Source organism: Oncorhynchus keta, chromosome 32, assembly GCF_023373465.1.
Source record: "Oncorhynchus keta strain PuntledgeMale-10-30-2019 chromosome 32, Oket_V2, whole genome shotgun sequence".
Classification (NCBI taxonomy): domain Eukaryota; kingdom Metazoa; phylum Chordata; class Actinopteri; order Salmoniformes; family Salmonidae; genus Oncorhynchus; species Oncorhynchus keta.
Window position 1 is genome coordinate 19,624,928 of NC_068452.1, and position 17,876 is coordinate 19,642,803.

The 17,876-nt window shown below is 43.4% G+C and overlaps 3 protein-coding genes across 13 annotated transcripts in view; 1 reads left to right on the forward strand and 2 right to left on the reverse strand.

The window, feature by feature from the left end:
* The window catches only part of LOC118365235 (1-phosphatidylinositol 4,5-bisphosphate phosphodiesterase delta-3-A-like), a 29,063-nt gene extending 25,333 nt beyond the window's left edge, over nt 1-3,730 (reverse strand). The window contains exon 1 of one of the 2 annotated variants that reach the window (XM_052490826.1): nt 3,464-3,730. Coding sequence is in view for 1 of the 2 variants with exons in the window: in XM_052490825.1 (XP_052346785.1) it covers nt 2,912-3,008 (97 nt within the window). In the remaining variant the exon portion in view is untranslated. The other variant, XM_052490825.1, reaches the window with a different exon arrangement.
* A 4,120-nt stretch (nt 3,731-7,850) lies between these two features.
* Nucleotides 7,851-9,788, forward strand: LOC118365236 (protein HEXIM1-like). Its single transcript, XM_035747283.2, has one exon. The coding sequence runs from the start codon at nt 8,220-8,222 to the stop codon at nt 9,348-9,350; it is 1,131 nt and encodes a 376-aa protein (XP_035603176.1). The 5' UTR covers nt 7,851-8,219; the 3' UTR covers nt 9,351-9,788.
* Nucleotides 9,789-10,729: 941 nt separating this feature from the next.
* The window catches only part of LOC118365768 (rho GTPase-activating protein 23-like), a 47,587-nt gene continuing 40,440 nt past the window's right edge, over nt 10,730-17,876 (reverse strand). For 8 of the 10 annotated variants that reach the window (XM_052490816.1, XM_052490811.1, XM_052490814.1 and 5 more), the window contains 2 exons: nt 16,439-16,470; nt 10,730-16,189 (listed from right to left, as the gene is read on the reverse strand). In XM_052490816.1, the coding sequence (XP_052346776.1) occupies nt 14,690-16,189; nt 16,439-16,470 (1,532 nt within the window). In that variant the 3' untranslated portion in view covers nt 10,730-14,689. Of the gene's footprint in view, nt 16,190-16,438; nt 16,471-17,876 lie in introns of those variants that run through there. The other 2 variants (XM_052490818.1, XR_008088512.1) reach the window with 2 other exon arrangements.

Sequence of the window (17,876 nt, forward strand, 5' to 3'; positions counted from 1 at the left end):
ACCTGACTGGTTTGGATCAAGAAGGTCATTCTGAGAGAGATAGCGGTAGAGCTGGCCAAGGACGGCACGCTCAAGAGTTTTGGAGAGAAAAGAGAGAAGGGATACTGGTCTGTAGTTGTTGACATCGGAGGGATCGAGTGTAGGTTTTTTCAGAAGGGGTGCAACTCTCGCTCTCTTGAAGACGGGAGGGACGTAGCCAGCGGTCAGGGATGAGTTGATGAGCGAGGTGAGGTAAGGGAGAAGGTCTCCGGAAATGGTCTGGAGAAGAGAGGAGGGGATAGGGTCAAGCGGGCAGGTTGTTGGGCGGCCGGCCGTCACAAGACGCGAGATTTCATCTGGAGAGATTGATTAATTAAAAATCTAAAATCTGTTTTGCACACACACACGAAGGTACCTATAAGCAATCATTTCTGATGGAAAAACACAAAATGTAAAAAAAATGGTGGATATAGTGTTTTGGAAAGAAACTTTTCATTCTACTACAGCAAATCAAATCCTCAATACACAACCATAAATGGTAACTTCCCCACTGTAAAATGATATTTAATTGACATTGACGGTTTACCACATAGTTATACCACATAAAGTGAGTTACGTTTAACTCTGAACTAAGGGAAAATGCCACAGACCACGCAAGACATCGTTGATCCTATCAAATCTATTTTTATTGCTCGCATACACATATTTACCAGGTGTTATTGCAGGTGCAGTAAATTGCTTGTCAAAAAGCAGGTCATGTCATATGATGTCACCCAAACAGCTCATTAAATCCTCATATGATCATATAGGCTAGGGAGCGTCGACTCGATTCAGCTGCGAGACAATTTTTTTCTTGAGCGGATGGTCAGGGGGCCGGAACATAATAACAAATCATTTACTGCAAATTGGACTGCAAATTGACCACAAGAAGCCCAAACAGATTACTAAAACATAATCACTTTAAAGCTTGTTTACATTTGTATACAATCACTTATACAGTATCTCAATATTATGCATGAAAATACTTTGGAACAGATTTCCAAAATCAAGATCACTTGGAGCTTATTCGCCGGTCTTTTTACAGTATTTTATGTCCAACAATAAAAAGACAAAGATATAGGCTATGTACTAACTAAAATATACCAAACTGCAACACTTGGCAAAACACAGGAATCGATGTGTGTTAATACATGTGTTGCTGATATTGCAGTCTCTCTGCAGCCAGATAGTATGCATCTGCTGGGTTCATGACATTTGGAGAAAACCTTTGACCCCTAACATTTGAAAAAAACGCATGGCCACTGGGAACTAGGTCTATGGAAACATTACTTTGTCAACATACTCTTCTCTACTCTTAATGAATAGTATTGGAAAAAACTGTCAAGTATATTTCTAAGGTTTATACATTGTTGTTAGATCATATGCTCGTAGGCACAGATGTTACTAGATTGAAATAGGAACCAGATGTACAGGTTGAAATAAGCAGAGAAGGATGGCGCTATATCTGCTTGAAAGCACACACAATGTTCCTACAACCTCAGACGCAAGCTCCAGAAAAACTTCACAAAATGGATGCTGAAATGTCTTTCCCTTGTTGGCGCTGTAAGAGGCGAAAGGGTACTTTGTATCACATGGTTTGGTTAGCAAGCACATGCAATCTTATTTCAATGTTTTGGGAATCAGTAATCGACACAATTTCAAAACGTTTACAGATTTATATCCCTCTCATGCCCAGCTTGTGTTTGTTTGGGACTAACGAACCAGATCCATGGAACAAGAATCAGAAAAATATATATATTGATCTGTCTGTGCTCGTGGCAAAGAAATCCATAACATTATTCTTGAAATCAGATATTCCTCCTACTTTAGCACACTGGCTAAATTAAATATCTAGCTACATCCGTTTGGACAAGATTTTCTATAACCACATATATGGCCTCATATATGGCCAGTATATACACAAAACAAGAAGACGGAGCTTGCGTGTTACATGTAAATACACACATACATTATGACATGGTTCTGTCGTCTAGATTGACAGATATCCAGGCTTTACATGGACTTTGACAGGTGCTCTGTCCATCCTCAGCAGTTCTCTATTTTAGTTGAGGTGTGACCGTGAGCTAAGGGGGGTTTGATCAATAAGGGGGGGCATGGTGAGAGGGTGGTGGGAGAGCTAGGCACAGGGTCAGAGATGTTCATTGGTACGTGAGGATCTGTGGGAGTGGGGTGGAGAGGCTGAATCACAAGTGGGTCAGTGAGCTGTTGGACACCACACAAACACATGACCACTTGTCAGCACCCACACAATCTCCACTTGAGTTGAGCTCTCTTTTCACACAGTGTGTGTGTGTGTGTGTGTGTGTGTGTGTGTGTGTGTGTGTGTGTGTGTGTGTGTGTGTGTGTGTGTGTGTGTGTGTGTGTGTGTGTGTGTGTGTGTGTGTGTGTGTGTGTGTGTTTACAAAGACCATTGCATGAGTGGATTTCAAGCAATAGTTTATTTCGTTTAGCAGAACTGATTACTGCCAACGCCAAGGAATATTGTTCACAATTTATCGTCCTTGCATTATAAGTTGTCAATGAGAAGTCGTCTTCATTTCCATATTTATACATTCATTGCCTCCGGATAACTTGGAAAAATAAGCACCGACGCCAATTGATGTGGAACGCAATAGCCTAACTGTCATTAACCTTATCCTGCACTGATTTATTTCCCCTTATGGACCAGAGCAACACACAAAATACACAGGAAATAATAGTAATAACTAGTCAAACAAATCAACAGTTGTAAAATAGAACTGTTTTTAAAGGCAAAGCTGAACTACGTGCTCATATCTGTTGTAGCAAAATTAAACAAGATTCAAGGAAACAAATGAAAGTAGTTTTGACAGAAGAAGAATCGTTTTTAACCTAAGTGTCACTATTCTCTCACCCAGTTTCCTAAGTGGGTCCTGCGCCTTGGTTTGGGATTCCACTGCCCTGGGTTCATGGTGCACGGCAGTATGAGGTTTTTTGCTCCTGCCCAACATGATGCAAGTTCCAATGCCGTCCTCGTTGTACTTTCCTGTCTGTGGCTCTCTTGACTGATATTAAAAAGTCAGAAGTATGTATTGGGGGAGCGCAAATTCCTAGTGCAGGTGCCGTTTTTGAACTCTTCCGCAAGTCTTGAGTTGTGTGTTTCTCCGTTGCGTCACCAGGATAGCGCGCTACATTAATTCATTCCCTTTCCATGTGAAGTCCCTCCCAGCATGATTTAATAGCAGTGCGTAATCTGAGTCCAGCTAAGGGCGCAGAAACTCTTAAACTATACCCACTGTCACATGTCCATATAGTCTGCCTGGCTATCGCCTTACTTTTAACATTGCAGCCTATCAGGGGCATTGTGGTCATGGCCAAAATAAAGTTTAACAATCTCACTGATCTATTTCATAGGTGGGGTCTATTTGTATTTATTATTTTTACCAATGAGAGTCACTATTCTTACCCAGCTACCTAAATGGGTCCTGCGACTTGGGTTGGGATTCCACTGCCTTGGGTTCATGGTGCACGGCAGTAGGAGGTTTCTTGCTCCTGCTCAACATGATGCAAGTTCCAATGCCGGCTTCGTTGTAGTTTCCTGTCTGTGGCTCTCTTGGCTGATATGAAAAAGTCAGGGGTGTGTATTGGTGGAGCGCAAATTCCCATTGCAGGTGCCATTTTTTTAAAATTCTTCCGCAAGTCATGAGTTTTGTGTTTCTCAGTTGCGTCACCAGGAGAGCGCTCTACAGTAATTAATACCCATGTGAAGTCCCTCTCAGCGCGATTTAAAGCTGTACGTAATCTGAGTCCAGCCAAGGGCGCCGAAACTCTTGAAAACTATACCCACTGACACAAATCAAATCATGAATTGTACCCACAGTCACACAGACACATGCCTACTTTCTTTTAACACAGAAAGTATCAGGGGCAATGTGGTCATGGCCAAATGAAAGTTTCACAATCTCACTGACCTATTTCATAGGCAGGGTCTATTATTGTGATATTTGAATCGATCTAATAGTCTAGCCTATAATTCACGATTCATGAAGAATTGCAATTAATCCTATATCCTACAATCTGCATGTATTTCGTGTTCTTTAGCACAGTTCCTCAGTCCAAAATCACGGGTGGCATAAAGCAGTGTTTCGCACTCCAAACACAGGCTAGTCAACACTAGTTGATGCGTTACTACATCCATCCACTGACACACACAGCACCACCCACCTGCAGCCAACGTTCGAAGTCTTATCACTGGGCGCCACCTAGCGGTTATATGTGGTTGTACAAATCTGTTCTCGCAACCCCATTATGGGTGGGTGGGGTGTAGGCAGGAAATACTAAAGTATGAAAGCCGCGATTTTGAGAATAATGTATAATCTGGCTATTGCTTTATTACAACCAAATTCAGTTAAATAATTCCAGCAAAGTGCCAAAGTGCACAAACCTTGAATATGAATAACATTGAATATGCCTCTGACACAATGATTAAACCGTTTCGTAATATCGCAGAGAATGCAAGTAGCCTGGCCTACTTCTGAAGACAAAGATATTTCTATAGCCTATCCTGCTATTCTCTTCAAAGCCAGGCTGCAGTGGTGATAAACATGATCAAATAGCTCTGGACCCAAGTTATGATTTATTACTTCTTCTACATCCATATATTATTAACATACAAAGTCAATTTGTGCAAAGAGAAATGCTTTTGAAGGGCACTCCACTTAATAGGTGCTATATGTCATTGTAAGTAAACCGGGGGGAATATTAACTGTGGATTAGATTAATAGGTCTTGGTCTGCGATACTGCAGTGGCAAACCCCTGGGGTTGGGACTTAATTAGGATTCGATAAGGGTATAAAGAGGATAATTAGGAGGAGCGAGCTCAGCTGTAGGTTCCAGGCCTAGGGGAGAGAGGCGTGTTTCACAGGCCATTTACAGACCTATACCTACAGCATAAGTGCCTTCACTCTCTCTCTCTCACAGAACGGCACTGGGTCTCTTAATAACCTGATCCAAAGGCATCCATTTTAGAACAACCATTCAGGCTCTGTAAGCTTTGATGTGTAATATCAAAACAGAGACAAAGGATAGAACAATATAATGCAGATCCATATATTTATCAAATACAGTATATGGCTCTGATATGTTATGGGAAAATCCCAAATGTCTATAGAATAGATCTTTTGACCCATTCTCAATTGTACCCAGCCATGTTGCAGTATATATAGGGTGAGAGATTAACTCATGTCCAATAATCCTCTCAGAGGCTCTGATCCAGGAGCTGCTGTGCTCCTGCCCAGGCATATAGAGCTTCCACTGAACGCCACTGCCTCTGTCAACACCCACTACCCCATTTGGCAAACCTTACCCTCCCTCCTGGTCCCCCCAGCAATCACTCCCCTTTCAGTAAATAATGGTTAATATGGCAGCCGATAGATACACAGGTTTGGCTGGTATCTGCCAACTGCCAAAAGTTTGCCTTGGACTGAAGGAACGTCTGATCAGCCTACGTTGAGTGCGCGTGGTACATTTTTGTATTTGTGAGCTTGCTAACAAATGTAGAAATGTATTTAGCACAACTTACAAAGGCTTATTTGCTGTATATTAGTCTCTTTAATTCTGAGAGGTATAGCTCGCAAGCACCTCACACCAAACTAAGACTATTAACCCTTATAGGGTCAACCAGGTAGGTTGACACCTTACAGGAATAGCGCCTCAGAGAAAGTGCCTCCTCGTTTGGGCCTATACATTCGGGCATAGCCTACTCTTTCATCAATTGCTCCAAGAAAAATGAAGATGAAAGGACCAAGAAAAAAAGAGGACAGAAGGGAGAGATGCTTAATTAAGAGAAACCAATGGAGCAAAAATAATAGAGATGAAAGAGAGGACAAAAGACTGTAAGAGAGAGCAAGGGGGAGTGATTGAAGATGACAATTTAGGAGAAAAATCAGGATAAGAGTGTATGTGATTGAAAGAAAGGTCTATGGTGTGAGGGGGAGGGGATGTCTACCCACTGAAAAGTAGGCTTACATGAATATAGTCTACAGCAGCCATCACACACCATGTAGGCACCATGTGAAATGCCACTGAGATGTGCACTCTCCATGTGGGAGGAATCTCTTGCCTGCAGAGAATAAGGACATTGCATATCAGTAAAAATATACAGACACTGTCATTTCCGTTGTCTTGTGTGCCTACTTTTGGTGGGATTCGCAAATAATGCATTACACATTGTATTTGTTATGCAAAAATATACTGTGTTTGAAGAGGTAATTACTAAATTATGACCGTTTGACGTTATCTATACTGCTTACATTAATACAGAGATAGAATTGGGTAATTTAACAGACTAGCTATTTCAACCACAGTAAAAATACCTAACCACCAGCTATCATAGCTAGTAGCTACATGCCACTAACCGTCTAGCAAATCAACGCTAGCTCAACATTTAGTTTGATTGCATGTTTTGAACGTTAAGATGCCATATTACAATACTATGTTTCCACCGATACTCCCACTTTAGCGCATGATGTTTTCTTAGTTAGAAACTGGTTGTGGTAACATCCATGAAAATAAGGCTTGACTAGCTAGTTATTATTTGGCAAGATTCTCTAATACGGTAACTGGTCCTGGTACCTAGCTACTGCTCACATGCTAATGAATGATTTCCACCAGCTTGTAATGAGAAGCGTATATTTTATAATATGGTCATTTATACAACGATTATCAATGCGTTTGCCAATACCATACAATATTTGGTTCTAAAGTTTTATATTTCACTGCACATGCATGATATGTGACGCTAGATTGCACATTAGCTAGCCAGCTAACCTAGCTAGTAACTAGCCAGCTCAGTCGGCAAGCCTTTAGGTCGTTTTTAATATAGAAAAGGGAGAGAGGCACGTTTAATCAACTGGTAACTCAACCGTCGACAATAAGCTTAACTCTCAAATGTGGGCAATTGTGTTATGTTCACATTTCACCATCGTTTGTTGTTCCGTTCTATTGAGCCTAATTTGCTACTGGCTAGCTAGCTAGCTCTCGATAAATAAAAAGTAGTTTATTTAGCGTCGTTCTACACTCTTATCCTTGCGCATTAAGTGGGAGGCGAGGGAAATATCGCTCCGCACCAGAGATAAAAAAAAAAAAATAATAATCAAGAAAAACCTTCCACTATTTGAAACCACATAAAATATTTGTATAATTGTTAAAGCATTAACAAAACGAACATAGTATGTAGACGATAGTTAATCGTTATTCTACACGGTCCGTAAAAAAGGACTAGTTTGTTCAGGATGACGGTCTCATTATCGTTAGAAAGAAAGGATTGTCTCAATGATTGGGGGAGTGATCCTGAGCCCCCCAAAAAAATCCGAAATAGATCAAAGCCACGACATACTCATATGTCATCATTTACTAGTAGTATACAATATGAGTGGGATATGGATGATATGGACTAATGAAAATTAATCCACAGACTCTTCAATACATTCACTAATTCCCCCCTCTATGTATACATGGTAGCGTCTGAAATAATGCCCCGGACTGCTCTCCCCATGAGACCAATGTGCACTTGATTGACTCTCAGGATAACCAATACAAATATGATTTAAGCTTAGCAACAGCGAATATGCCATTTTGTCCAATAGCAGCAATGAGAGGGTGGTCCTATATCCTAAAATCTGATTGGCTTAAATGTTCAACAAATGTCCTAGAATTGTGGGTTACGTAGTTGGGCATGGACGGTCTGGCTAGTAATTTACCTACATTGGAACTACATATCCCACAAAACAAGTAGAGTCAAGAAAAGCAGCATGCGCACTTAGCAGTGGTAGAGGTGATATAAAGCCGCGAACTCCTTCTGTAGTAGCATACTGGACAGTCACTGTTGTGGTGATGAAATACGAACTTGAGAAGGACTACGAGTGTTAGCGGCACCGAAATAGTTAACGTTAGTTCGCTAGCTAGCTACAGTAGCTCTGACGAATCATTCGCGAAGTAACAAGTGTTACCATTCATAACTTTGTTTTTAAGAGTAGCGATAGTGAACGTTTCGAAAGTTAGCTGAACATTTCTTGTCAAGTAAATGTTGCTCATATTAAGACATAGAAACAGTATACTTAGCAAAAGTTATCTAAAAATATTTTAAATAACATTTAGTTTAATTCACACAGAGACAACGGTTGACATGTTGTAAGGCGAACAGCCCACCCGCATACACCAGGATGACAGAACCGAGCATTGAGAAGACCCATCACCTGAAAACTTCAGATACCCCATCAGGTGGGAGAGAAAGAGTTGTGGAGCATCCCCAAACCAATGAGAGACGTGGTCTGGAGACTGACGGTAGGGGGCGATATGGAGATAAACAGCAGCAGTCAGAGAGCGAAGGCGGGGTTATCCCTTCAGACAAGTTGTGGCAAATGCAAGGCGGACAGAGGGAGGTGTGCCCTAGATTCGTTGCCGGAAATGCACTTCCTAAGTGCCCAGCAGCAACACAGCCTTGCCAGGAACCAGGTGCAGATGCAGCCGGGGAAGGTGGCCTCGTAGCCCACGGAAATAGTGGAGATGGACCGCACGAGGAGACCCTGAGTCAAGTGCAAGGCGAGTGTGGGAAAAGAAGCGACTCTGGCTCTTTGGGCGCCGGGGCAGCTGTAGATGCGCGCCAGGGCAAGAAGAAACACAGGCGTAGACCATCCAAAAAGAAGCGTCAATGGAAGCCCTATTTTAAACTGTCTTGGGAAGAAAAGAAAAAGCTTGACGAGCGAGAGACAGAACGAGCGTCCCGAGTGAGAGCAGAAATGTTCGCGAAGGGGTTGCCCGTTGCCCCCTACAATACAACGCAGTTCCTTATGGATGAACACGACCGAGAGGAACCGGATCTGAATACCGAAAGTGGGCCCCGACGTCAGTTGGGGACTGGTGCTCGCCCAGAGGACACCGCAAGTGAGGATGACCTATTCGATGTCGAGGAGGAGGAGGACTATGGCAGCGGTGGTGGCAGCGACGGCATCGGGAGGCCTGGAAACGCCGGTGGTGAGTTTCTTCAGAGAGACTTTTCTGAAACCTACGAGAAATACCACATCGAAAGTCTTCAAAACATGTCCAAGCAAGAGTTGGTTCAAGAATACCTGGAGCTGGAAAAGTGTATGTCCCGCCTGGAGGAAGAGAACACCCGGTTGCGACGCGCAGCCAATCCAGACATCACAAATGATAGCCAGGTGCCGCAGTCGGATTCGGCGCGGATCAGAGAATTGGAAGGTGAATTGGAGAGACTGAGGGCGCAGAACAGTGAGCAGCGTCCGCATAACCAGCAGAGCAAGGAGCGGGAGCAGATAGTCACATTAGGTGACTAGAAATGGATAGAACCAGGTAAAATGTGGAGACTGAACTGGACTTTAAAAAAATTATCAGCAGTTTTATGAAATCGGTTCAGTGACAGTCCGTGAAATTGCTTTGCAATAATTTATCTTTTGTTTTCTATTTGGACTGTAAAGGCGCCTGTTTAAACTTTTTCAATAAGTAATGTATATATTTAAAATTATTTTCTTTTTTATAAAGAGAATGTATTTGGAAATACGTTTTTGTTTCCCTGGTATGCATGCATTAAAGTACTCTATCCCACAATTTAAGTGAGCAGGACATGTTTGTCTAAATTTAACATTTGTCAAACAATGCTTATTTTGAGAATTTCAAATGACTTTCCACAATTTAAATGTATAAATTAAAATGTGCACAAACATTATTTAGTTTTTTTTAGGGGATAAATAAAGATTTTTGCCTGATCAACATAAGTGTTTGGATATTATCTGCAAACCATTTTACAGCTATCTACTTAGATCGTTTTCTTTCCACTATTTAGGCAGATGTAAAGTGATGGAATATGCTCAATAGCCTAGTTTCAGATTCATTCAGATATGTCCATACTATCCTATTCTTAGATTAGCCACTACCAAATCAGGTAAGTTGTGACTGCTTCACTCATGACTGATGGCCACTGTAGATATCATATGCAGGTTGCATAATGTAACCCTTGATAAAAAAGATAATAAAAAAAATTGAATCTACAGTAGGCTGTACAAAGCCATATGCAGGGTTACAAGGTATGATAATATGACAAATCAATGCTTTGTTTACCTGGCGACTGTTTCCAAACTTTTGTGGCACAAATCCAATGTCAATGATATTAGCATGATTTGTTCTTCATGTCCAAATCGTTCTAAAGTATCCAACATTGAGTGTTGCTCAATTAAGTTACTTATTACGTATTTAACAGTGGCCAGGTGAAACAAACCAATGCATGAATTTCTACCATACCTTGTCCATAGATTTATATGGTAAGGAAACCTATGTAATTTGGGTGAACTATCCCTTTAAAGAGAAGAAAGCTAATAATGAAAAATAGATAAGCAACGCTGACCCATTTAGCCTGGTCCCAGACACAGATATGTTGTCAACATTGACACAAAGTTGCAAATAAACTTGTGTCATATTTATTCCAAAATGATACATCTTATGCAAGTTTATACTATGATTAAATACCAAGATTGCAGTGATAAATTGTTCTAGGATTAAGAAATGATTTAATTCGAGCGTTTCTCGTGGCGTACTTGGAATCTACGGATTTTCCTGAGCTCCTCTTTCGACGTTGTCTTGATCCCAATGTCTCAAGTTCATACTGGCAGCCATTTGGCTGCAGCTAAGCATTTTGATTTCAGCGAGGGCTACACGATAATAATGAGTAGGACGTTTATTTCCTTTTCATGCTTAGTTTCCAACCGTATGCATTTGAAAAATATAGCAGTGGTTCAAAGTGCGCGTTTGGCAGAGCACATGAAATCGCTTAACCAGCTAGAGCAGTTGGTTATTAAATCGCTAATTGTTAACGTCCCTGTTTAAAATGCAGGTTAGGTAACTAGCTATATGGCTGGTCAAAATATGCATTTATTTATCAAGCTAGGCCACCTAGCAAGCTAACGATTTCCTTGTTTTTAGCAGGAATTTGCTAACTTGTTAGATAGCTAGGTTTTACGCAGATTTAAACACTTAAATTTCCCAAATCAAACGTGGTTTACCGACATACATACACAACCAAATGTATGCAAGACTTTAGGAATCTTAATTGATTGTAGTGATATAATTTGCACCAATTTCTAGTTGTCAGGTCCTCCCTGGGTGCAGGCAAAACGCATGTAGGGAAGTGTGGCGCAAGATTGAGTGCTCTACACCAGAATAGTTATGGGTAATGTAGTTCCAAGATCAATCTGTGAATTGCGCTGCTAGAGGGGATACATTAAAAAAAAATACAGTATTTTTTTTATTGTGGTGCAGGATGCGTTGGGTGGATGCCAATCAGTGGTGTCACAAACCTGGTTCTTCACAAACCTGTGAATGAATTTTGTTAATGTGGATTGACATCCTGCCCCATTTCAATGACATATCTGAAACGTTTGCCTAGAATGAAGCATGTCAGCCATGACAACAGAATACTATTGACATTAAACATTCACAAAACTTTCAAGCAACTGAAAGAAATTATAATTTTAAAACGTAATTCTGTTTATTTACATCATATAACCTTGCTTTTGAAGGAAAAAAGCCATCGAATAAAATGGTTCCAGGTGGATAACCTTTAGTCAGTCCATTTTCTGATAAGATTGTTTACTCAAAGCAATTCAAAATGTACTTTACGCAATACAATATGTTACATATCAAGACAATATGTACAAAATATTATCAGACATAATAACAAACATAAGATATGACGGACACCTAAACACACATTGAGTGTTAGAATGTTCCACAATTTTTGTATTTATCTTTTCGATGAAGGCATGAGCAGTTTGGATCAGCTCTGTTACGCTCAGCTGTATGTCTCCTACAGATTACATTTATGCAGTTAGTTCACCAAACAAAATCTAATGCAAATGAGTTGGTACTATATTCCCATGTTTTAGGTATTGATTACCCTTACTTAGAGCTTGTTATGTATACCATAGAAAACACTGTCCACATGAAATAACCCCGGTGTACGAGAAAAGCAGGCGAGAGCAATATACTTTCCCTCGCCTTTGCAGCATCAGGTATTCTGCTGTTTGTTAGTGCTTGTTAGATGCAAACAGACTGCATAGACAAGTCCTTGGCCAGACACAGTGTTGCTCTTAATGGCCTCCCAGAGAGGCTGCTCGTGTACACGCTTATAACTAGATGTGAAGGTTGAAGCTTTTGGCTTTGAGAGTCTGGAATAATGAGGGTTAATGGGGGAGGTGAGGACTGACCATGGCACTCACTGCAGAACAAAAACACCCCAGAAATCAGGCACTTGTAGGGCAAGTCTTGAGGTAAGACAAGACTAACAAAAAGTCAATTACATTTAATGATGACAAAAATCCTGTCAGGCAAACACGAAGAATAAGTCCCATATGACATTGGTTGAGGAACAGTTAATAAAGAGTATTTGGGAAATGGAAACTCATCTTGGACCATGGCCAAGAGAATGGCATGCAAGTCTAGAAACACAGCAGACCCCAAAATGCCTACTTATGGTAACCACATTTCTGCAATCAGTCATTTGTATCCAGGAATTCTGAAGCACCCCACTCACAGTGGTCATTCACTTGAGTGAGTCTAAACTTATGGAAATGTAATATGTGACATGAAAAATCATGTGCAGCTGGTGTCACACTAAAACGATTCCTGATAATATAACAAATCAAATATAATTGACAGACGTATACCAAACGTAACTTTGTGTATCCATGCAGGTTGCATTTATAATCCTTGACGTTTTAACGGCATGTTGTCGATATTTTGCGCTTTCTATGTCACCTATCAGATGAAAACAAATGTTTCCTCTGGTACATATGCAGGTTTGGTCAAGCAAATGATTACCAACTAATACTTCATCCAATTGAAAAGACAGTTATGATAACGTTGATGCGAGAGTACAGTATGTGACCGTTCTTTGATAAGAGAGCTGAGTTGCTTACAAACATGATTCTGACTTAAGTAGATAAAGCCCTGCTTGCTGCAAAATAGATAAAGTAGATAGTAGTGTCAGCAAGGGGAGAGTACGTTTCTTTCTTCAAATGCGGAAATGGATGTTATCCAGCCATGAAATGGGGAGGCATTTCAACGGCCCGACCTAGGGATTTTGACTGGAGAATTTGAATGTTGGATGAGTTATTCTATCTTTGCTAAACGAGAGAGAGAAAGTATTTCTGCATAGCACTGTGAGTCACAGAGAAAGGCCGTCTATGAGGAAACAAGGAACGGGAATTAAGTCAGGTTTAGGATGCTTCTTTAGGATGCGTTTAGGATGCGAGAAGTCAAATCACAATAAAAGTACTTATTCCTTTTCATACCAAAAAATATATATAATATACACTGTATATAAAACAAAAAATAATATATTAAGGGGAACATTTCAAGTAACATCTTGAAGGAAATTATGGTGCACCTGTGTGCACTTATGTAAACCATAAAAAAGAAACAACAACAAAAGAAATTATAATAATAATGTAATAATATATATATTTACAAGATTAACTTAACAAGGCTTTGTACAAATGTTACAAAATAGTTCAACACACAAACACCTGCACACTCAAACATACTCGCGGGTATTGTCAGGCAAACACACATATGTACAGACAGACAAACATCTGGGTTACAGACCACTACTGCTGTGTGAGCATGTGTGTGTGAGAGAGTTATGTCATTTATGTGTGTTGGCAACTAGAGGAGTGTTAGAGTCAGTTGTTCTGTGGTCGTCACAGTAACAGAATATTAAGGAAGACTGATATAGAAGTCAGTGCTGGGGCCAAAGGTTAGACAGAGTTCTCCCTCAAAACTCACATTCTAATACTGCCTGTACTCTTCTTATAGTGTACTTGCTGATCTCTCAGCTAGTGTGTGTGTGTTTGTGAGAAAGACAGAGAGAGAGCCCACAGCCCTGTTGAAAGTGTTACTCTGTGAGGAACCCTGGGTAGGCTTGGTTTGGCATGCTCTTCCCTGTGCACTGGGAGAGTACAGCCCACTTCCTGTGTCAGACAGGAAGCAACAGAGAGGACAGGAAGGATCCGAGTATTCAGCAACACAGTGTCTGCTGCCTGCATGAGGGCGAGTTCTTGGCATTAACATCAACAATGTCTGTCTGTCTGTCTGTCTGTCTGTCTGTCTGTCTGTCTGTCTGTCTGTCTGTCTGTCTGTCTGTCTGTCTGTCTGTCTGTCTGTCTGTCTGTCTGTCTGTCTGTCTGTCTGTCTGTCTGTCTGTCTGTCTGTCTGTCTGTCTGTCTGTCTGTCTGTCTGTCTAATGTCTATCTGTCTGTCTAATGTCTGTCTAATGTCCAATTGCAGTTTAGCATTATTTTATTTTTTATTTAAACCACACAAAAAAAGCTTTGGCAAATACTGGAATTCCCTTTGCCATGCAAACGGAGCTGAAACAAATGAAAAGGGAGCGTGAGTAGACTGGAGGCCGAAAACTGTGATCAGACCTGTCATAAGATTCCTTGTGTCTGTCTGTGGCTCTGCTGTCCACTACTCACTGCCGTCATGCAACTGACCTGGGGTCGGTCAGCACTATCTGACCCTCTGAGACAGTAGACCCTGGCTCAGCAGCTCAGGGGAGGGAGACTTTGAGAGGGAGGCCAGAGGCCTTGTAATTTACAGGCCTATCAGTCTCTGTCCATAGTTACAGGTACTGATGGAACCTGGAGGCTGGTGCTCGGCGTGTGGGGGGGGGATTCTGGCCCAGGGGAAGAGGATGTCTTGGGTCAAGCTCCTGGGGTTCGAGGGGTGACTCCTGTGGTTTGGAAGTGGCCGGCGACATGGGGAACATGTTGGTGGCTAGCGCAGGCCTCTTGTCGCCGGTCTCGGTAGGTGAGACCACTACAGTGTGTCTTCTCCAGGCCCGTCTCTTCCTCCTCGTCTCCGGGGAGAGTGGCTTCCTCAGCCCCACGATACGCAGGTCATCAGCCGAGCCCAGCAGGCGCGCACGCACCTGGTCAGCCAGAGACCCTCGCCCCTGACCCTGCCCTGTCCCGCTGGGGGTGAAAGAGGCAGCCTCGCTGGGCAGCAGGGCTTCTTTGGGCCGGGGTGGACGTAGGCTCTCCTGGCTGCTCCCTGTGGAAGGGTTGGTCCTGGATCGGTCCCTCTGGGCCCCTGGTGCCCCAGCTCCCTCCTCCTCTCCTGAAGGCCCAGGGAGGTCCAGCAGGTCCAGAGAACGAGCCTTGGTCTTCCCTCTGTCCTTTAGCTTCTTCCTGGCCAGCGTGTCACATTGGATCAGCTTGTGGGAGTTGAAGGAGGGCCGGGTGTGCAGTCTGTGTGTGGTGGAGGACGACGAGAAGGAGGAGGAGGAGGGGGTGGTGGATCGCGCCCCACCCTCGCTCCTCTCCCCAGGGTCCTGAGTGTGTGTGGAGGGGGTGGGGGTGGTGTGCTGGGGTGTGGCGGAGACAGGGTGGGGTTTGTAGTGTGTGTAGAGGAAGCTTCGTTGTCCTGTTGTGGGGGGTTGTGTCGGGGTAGGGGGTGTGGGTGTGGGTGTAATGGATGCAGGGGGGTGTTTCTCAGGTCTCTCCTGGGTAAGGGAGCGCGAGGCGAATCCGCTCTCATTGTCCGTCTCGCTCACCAGCTCGCTGCGCTCGTCGTCAGCTTCATCGCACCGTCCCTCAGATGCCAGGCTCCGCCCCAGTGTGGAGAGGGTGGAGTAACCGGAGACGATAGAACGAGCGTCCTCTGGCCCCCGCCACGCCCTGCCCTTCACCTCCGACGTCACCGCCTCTTCCTCAGGGAGGAGCATCACCGTCTGCCCTGCTTTCTCTTTCTCACCACCGCACGGCATGCTGGGAACTACCCCCTCCTTTACCTCCACCTGCACTCTCACTCTCTCTACTACAGACTCTTCTTCTTCTTCTTCTTCCTCCTCCTCCTCCTCCTCCTCATCATCTTCCTCCTCCTCCTCTCCCTCTGCTCGTGGGGCGGTGTCTGCTCCTGCCACCACCAACCCCGCCTCTTCTCCCTCCTCCACCCCCAGGTGGCTGGCTTTGATTGGCTCGTGCTCCGAGTCGTCGTCTGTGCTGCTGCCCACGAGGCGGCCGTTGTGGCGATTCCTGCGCTTGCGTCCGGTGACGGCGGACATGATGGACAGGGTCAGAAAGTCCTTGGCAGTGAGGTCTCGCTTTGACCCCCACGACCCCTGAGGCAAAACAAAGTCACATAGGTCAAAGCTCGGACGATTTACACAACCTCAACCATAACTAGATAGTGTGAAGGTAAATTTTGTGACTTGCTTCAGCTCTCTGAAAGTATTTTTATGGTCGTGAAGAAGATTGTTTTGCGTCTGTGAAACTGTCCCCAGCTTCTGCTTTATGTGTGGCCAGACGTTGAGTGGCCAGAAGTTCAATAACAAGTATAGAACAGCATAGTTGGCTATACGAGACCTTACCTTAGATTTAGCTGAGTCACTGTTGGTTGAGTCTAAGAGAGGACAAAGAGAGAGGATCAGAGGAGAAAGGTACACTGTAAAGCTGGTCTGTGTTACATGGGAGGGGAGGAGGAGCGTGAATGGCAGCGATGGGGGGGGGGGCACAGAGCTGCCGCTTCAGAAGACAATAAACCTTTCTGTTATCTAGCTAGCTAGAGCTTTTAAAACACACTATTTCGACACTGTTATAACACAGGAAATATGACTGCTCTAATGTAACACCAATCCAATTAGTAGAGAGTTGTGCATCCTCTGTGCCTACCTTCTACCCGTCACCTTCCCCTGGGGAACAGAACCATACAGACACTGGTCACACACCATTAACACACAGGACAACGTGTCATCACAAACCAACGATTGTCATGGAGTTGATCATACTGACTGGTATGTGACCAGGGTTGTTGGAGAGAGGGGAGAGGGTGGGGATAAACAACAGCATTAAGGAATCGCAGCACACACTGATGACATCACGGCAAACACTGATGACATCAACCGGTGAAGGAAGCGTCGGGGAGGAGGGAAGGCAGAATACAAGGTTGAGTAAAGGGTTTGTGAATCACAACACACTTAGTCACACCACCTCGCACACACGCCCTCGCTCTCACACACACACTCTCTGTCACTCACACTCACACACTCACACTCACATAACTAACCTTGTGGGAAGACACAATTCAGTCCCATTCTAAATCCTATTTTCCCTAACCCTAACCTTAACCTGAAAAACTTACCGTAACCCTAAGCCTAGCTCCTAACCCTAAAACTAACCCCAGCTACTAACCCGAACCTTAACCCCCTGGAAATAGCATTTGACCTTGTCGGTACTAAGAAAATGTCCCCAGTTGGTCAAATCCTTTGTTTGTTTACTTTTTTCTATTCTTTGTTTACTATACTATACTACACACACACACACACACACACACACACACACACACACACACACACACACACACACACACACACACACACACACACACACACACACACACACACACACACACACACACACACACACACACACTAAAACCCCAGAGTAACACATGAGAGGGCCCATAGAGAATGAGTGGAGCAGGTGAGGCAGACAGGACAGACAGATGGACAGACCACTGTAGAGGGGCTTTCTCTCTCAGTGACAGAGTACACAAAGTGCAGGGTCATCCTCACACACACCTCCTGCCTTAGTCAAGCTGACACAAAGGGAGCCGAGAGCAACTTCCTCTGAAGATGGTGACACATACCAAACACACCCACCACACCCACCCATCTTTCACTAACAAACACCATCACACCAAAACTCACTATTTCTCACGCTTACACACACACACACACACACACACACACACACACACACACACACACACACACACACACACACACACACACACACACACACACACAC

What these genes read in the sequence shown, in the direction of transcription:
- LOC118365236 (XM_035747283.2), top strand. Translation starts at nt 8,220, where the DNA reads ATGACAGAACCGAGCATTGAGAAGACCCATCACCTGAAAACTTCAGAT.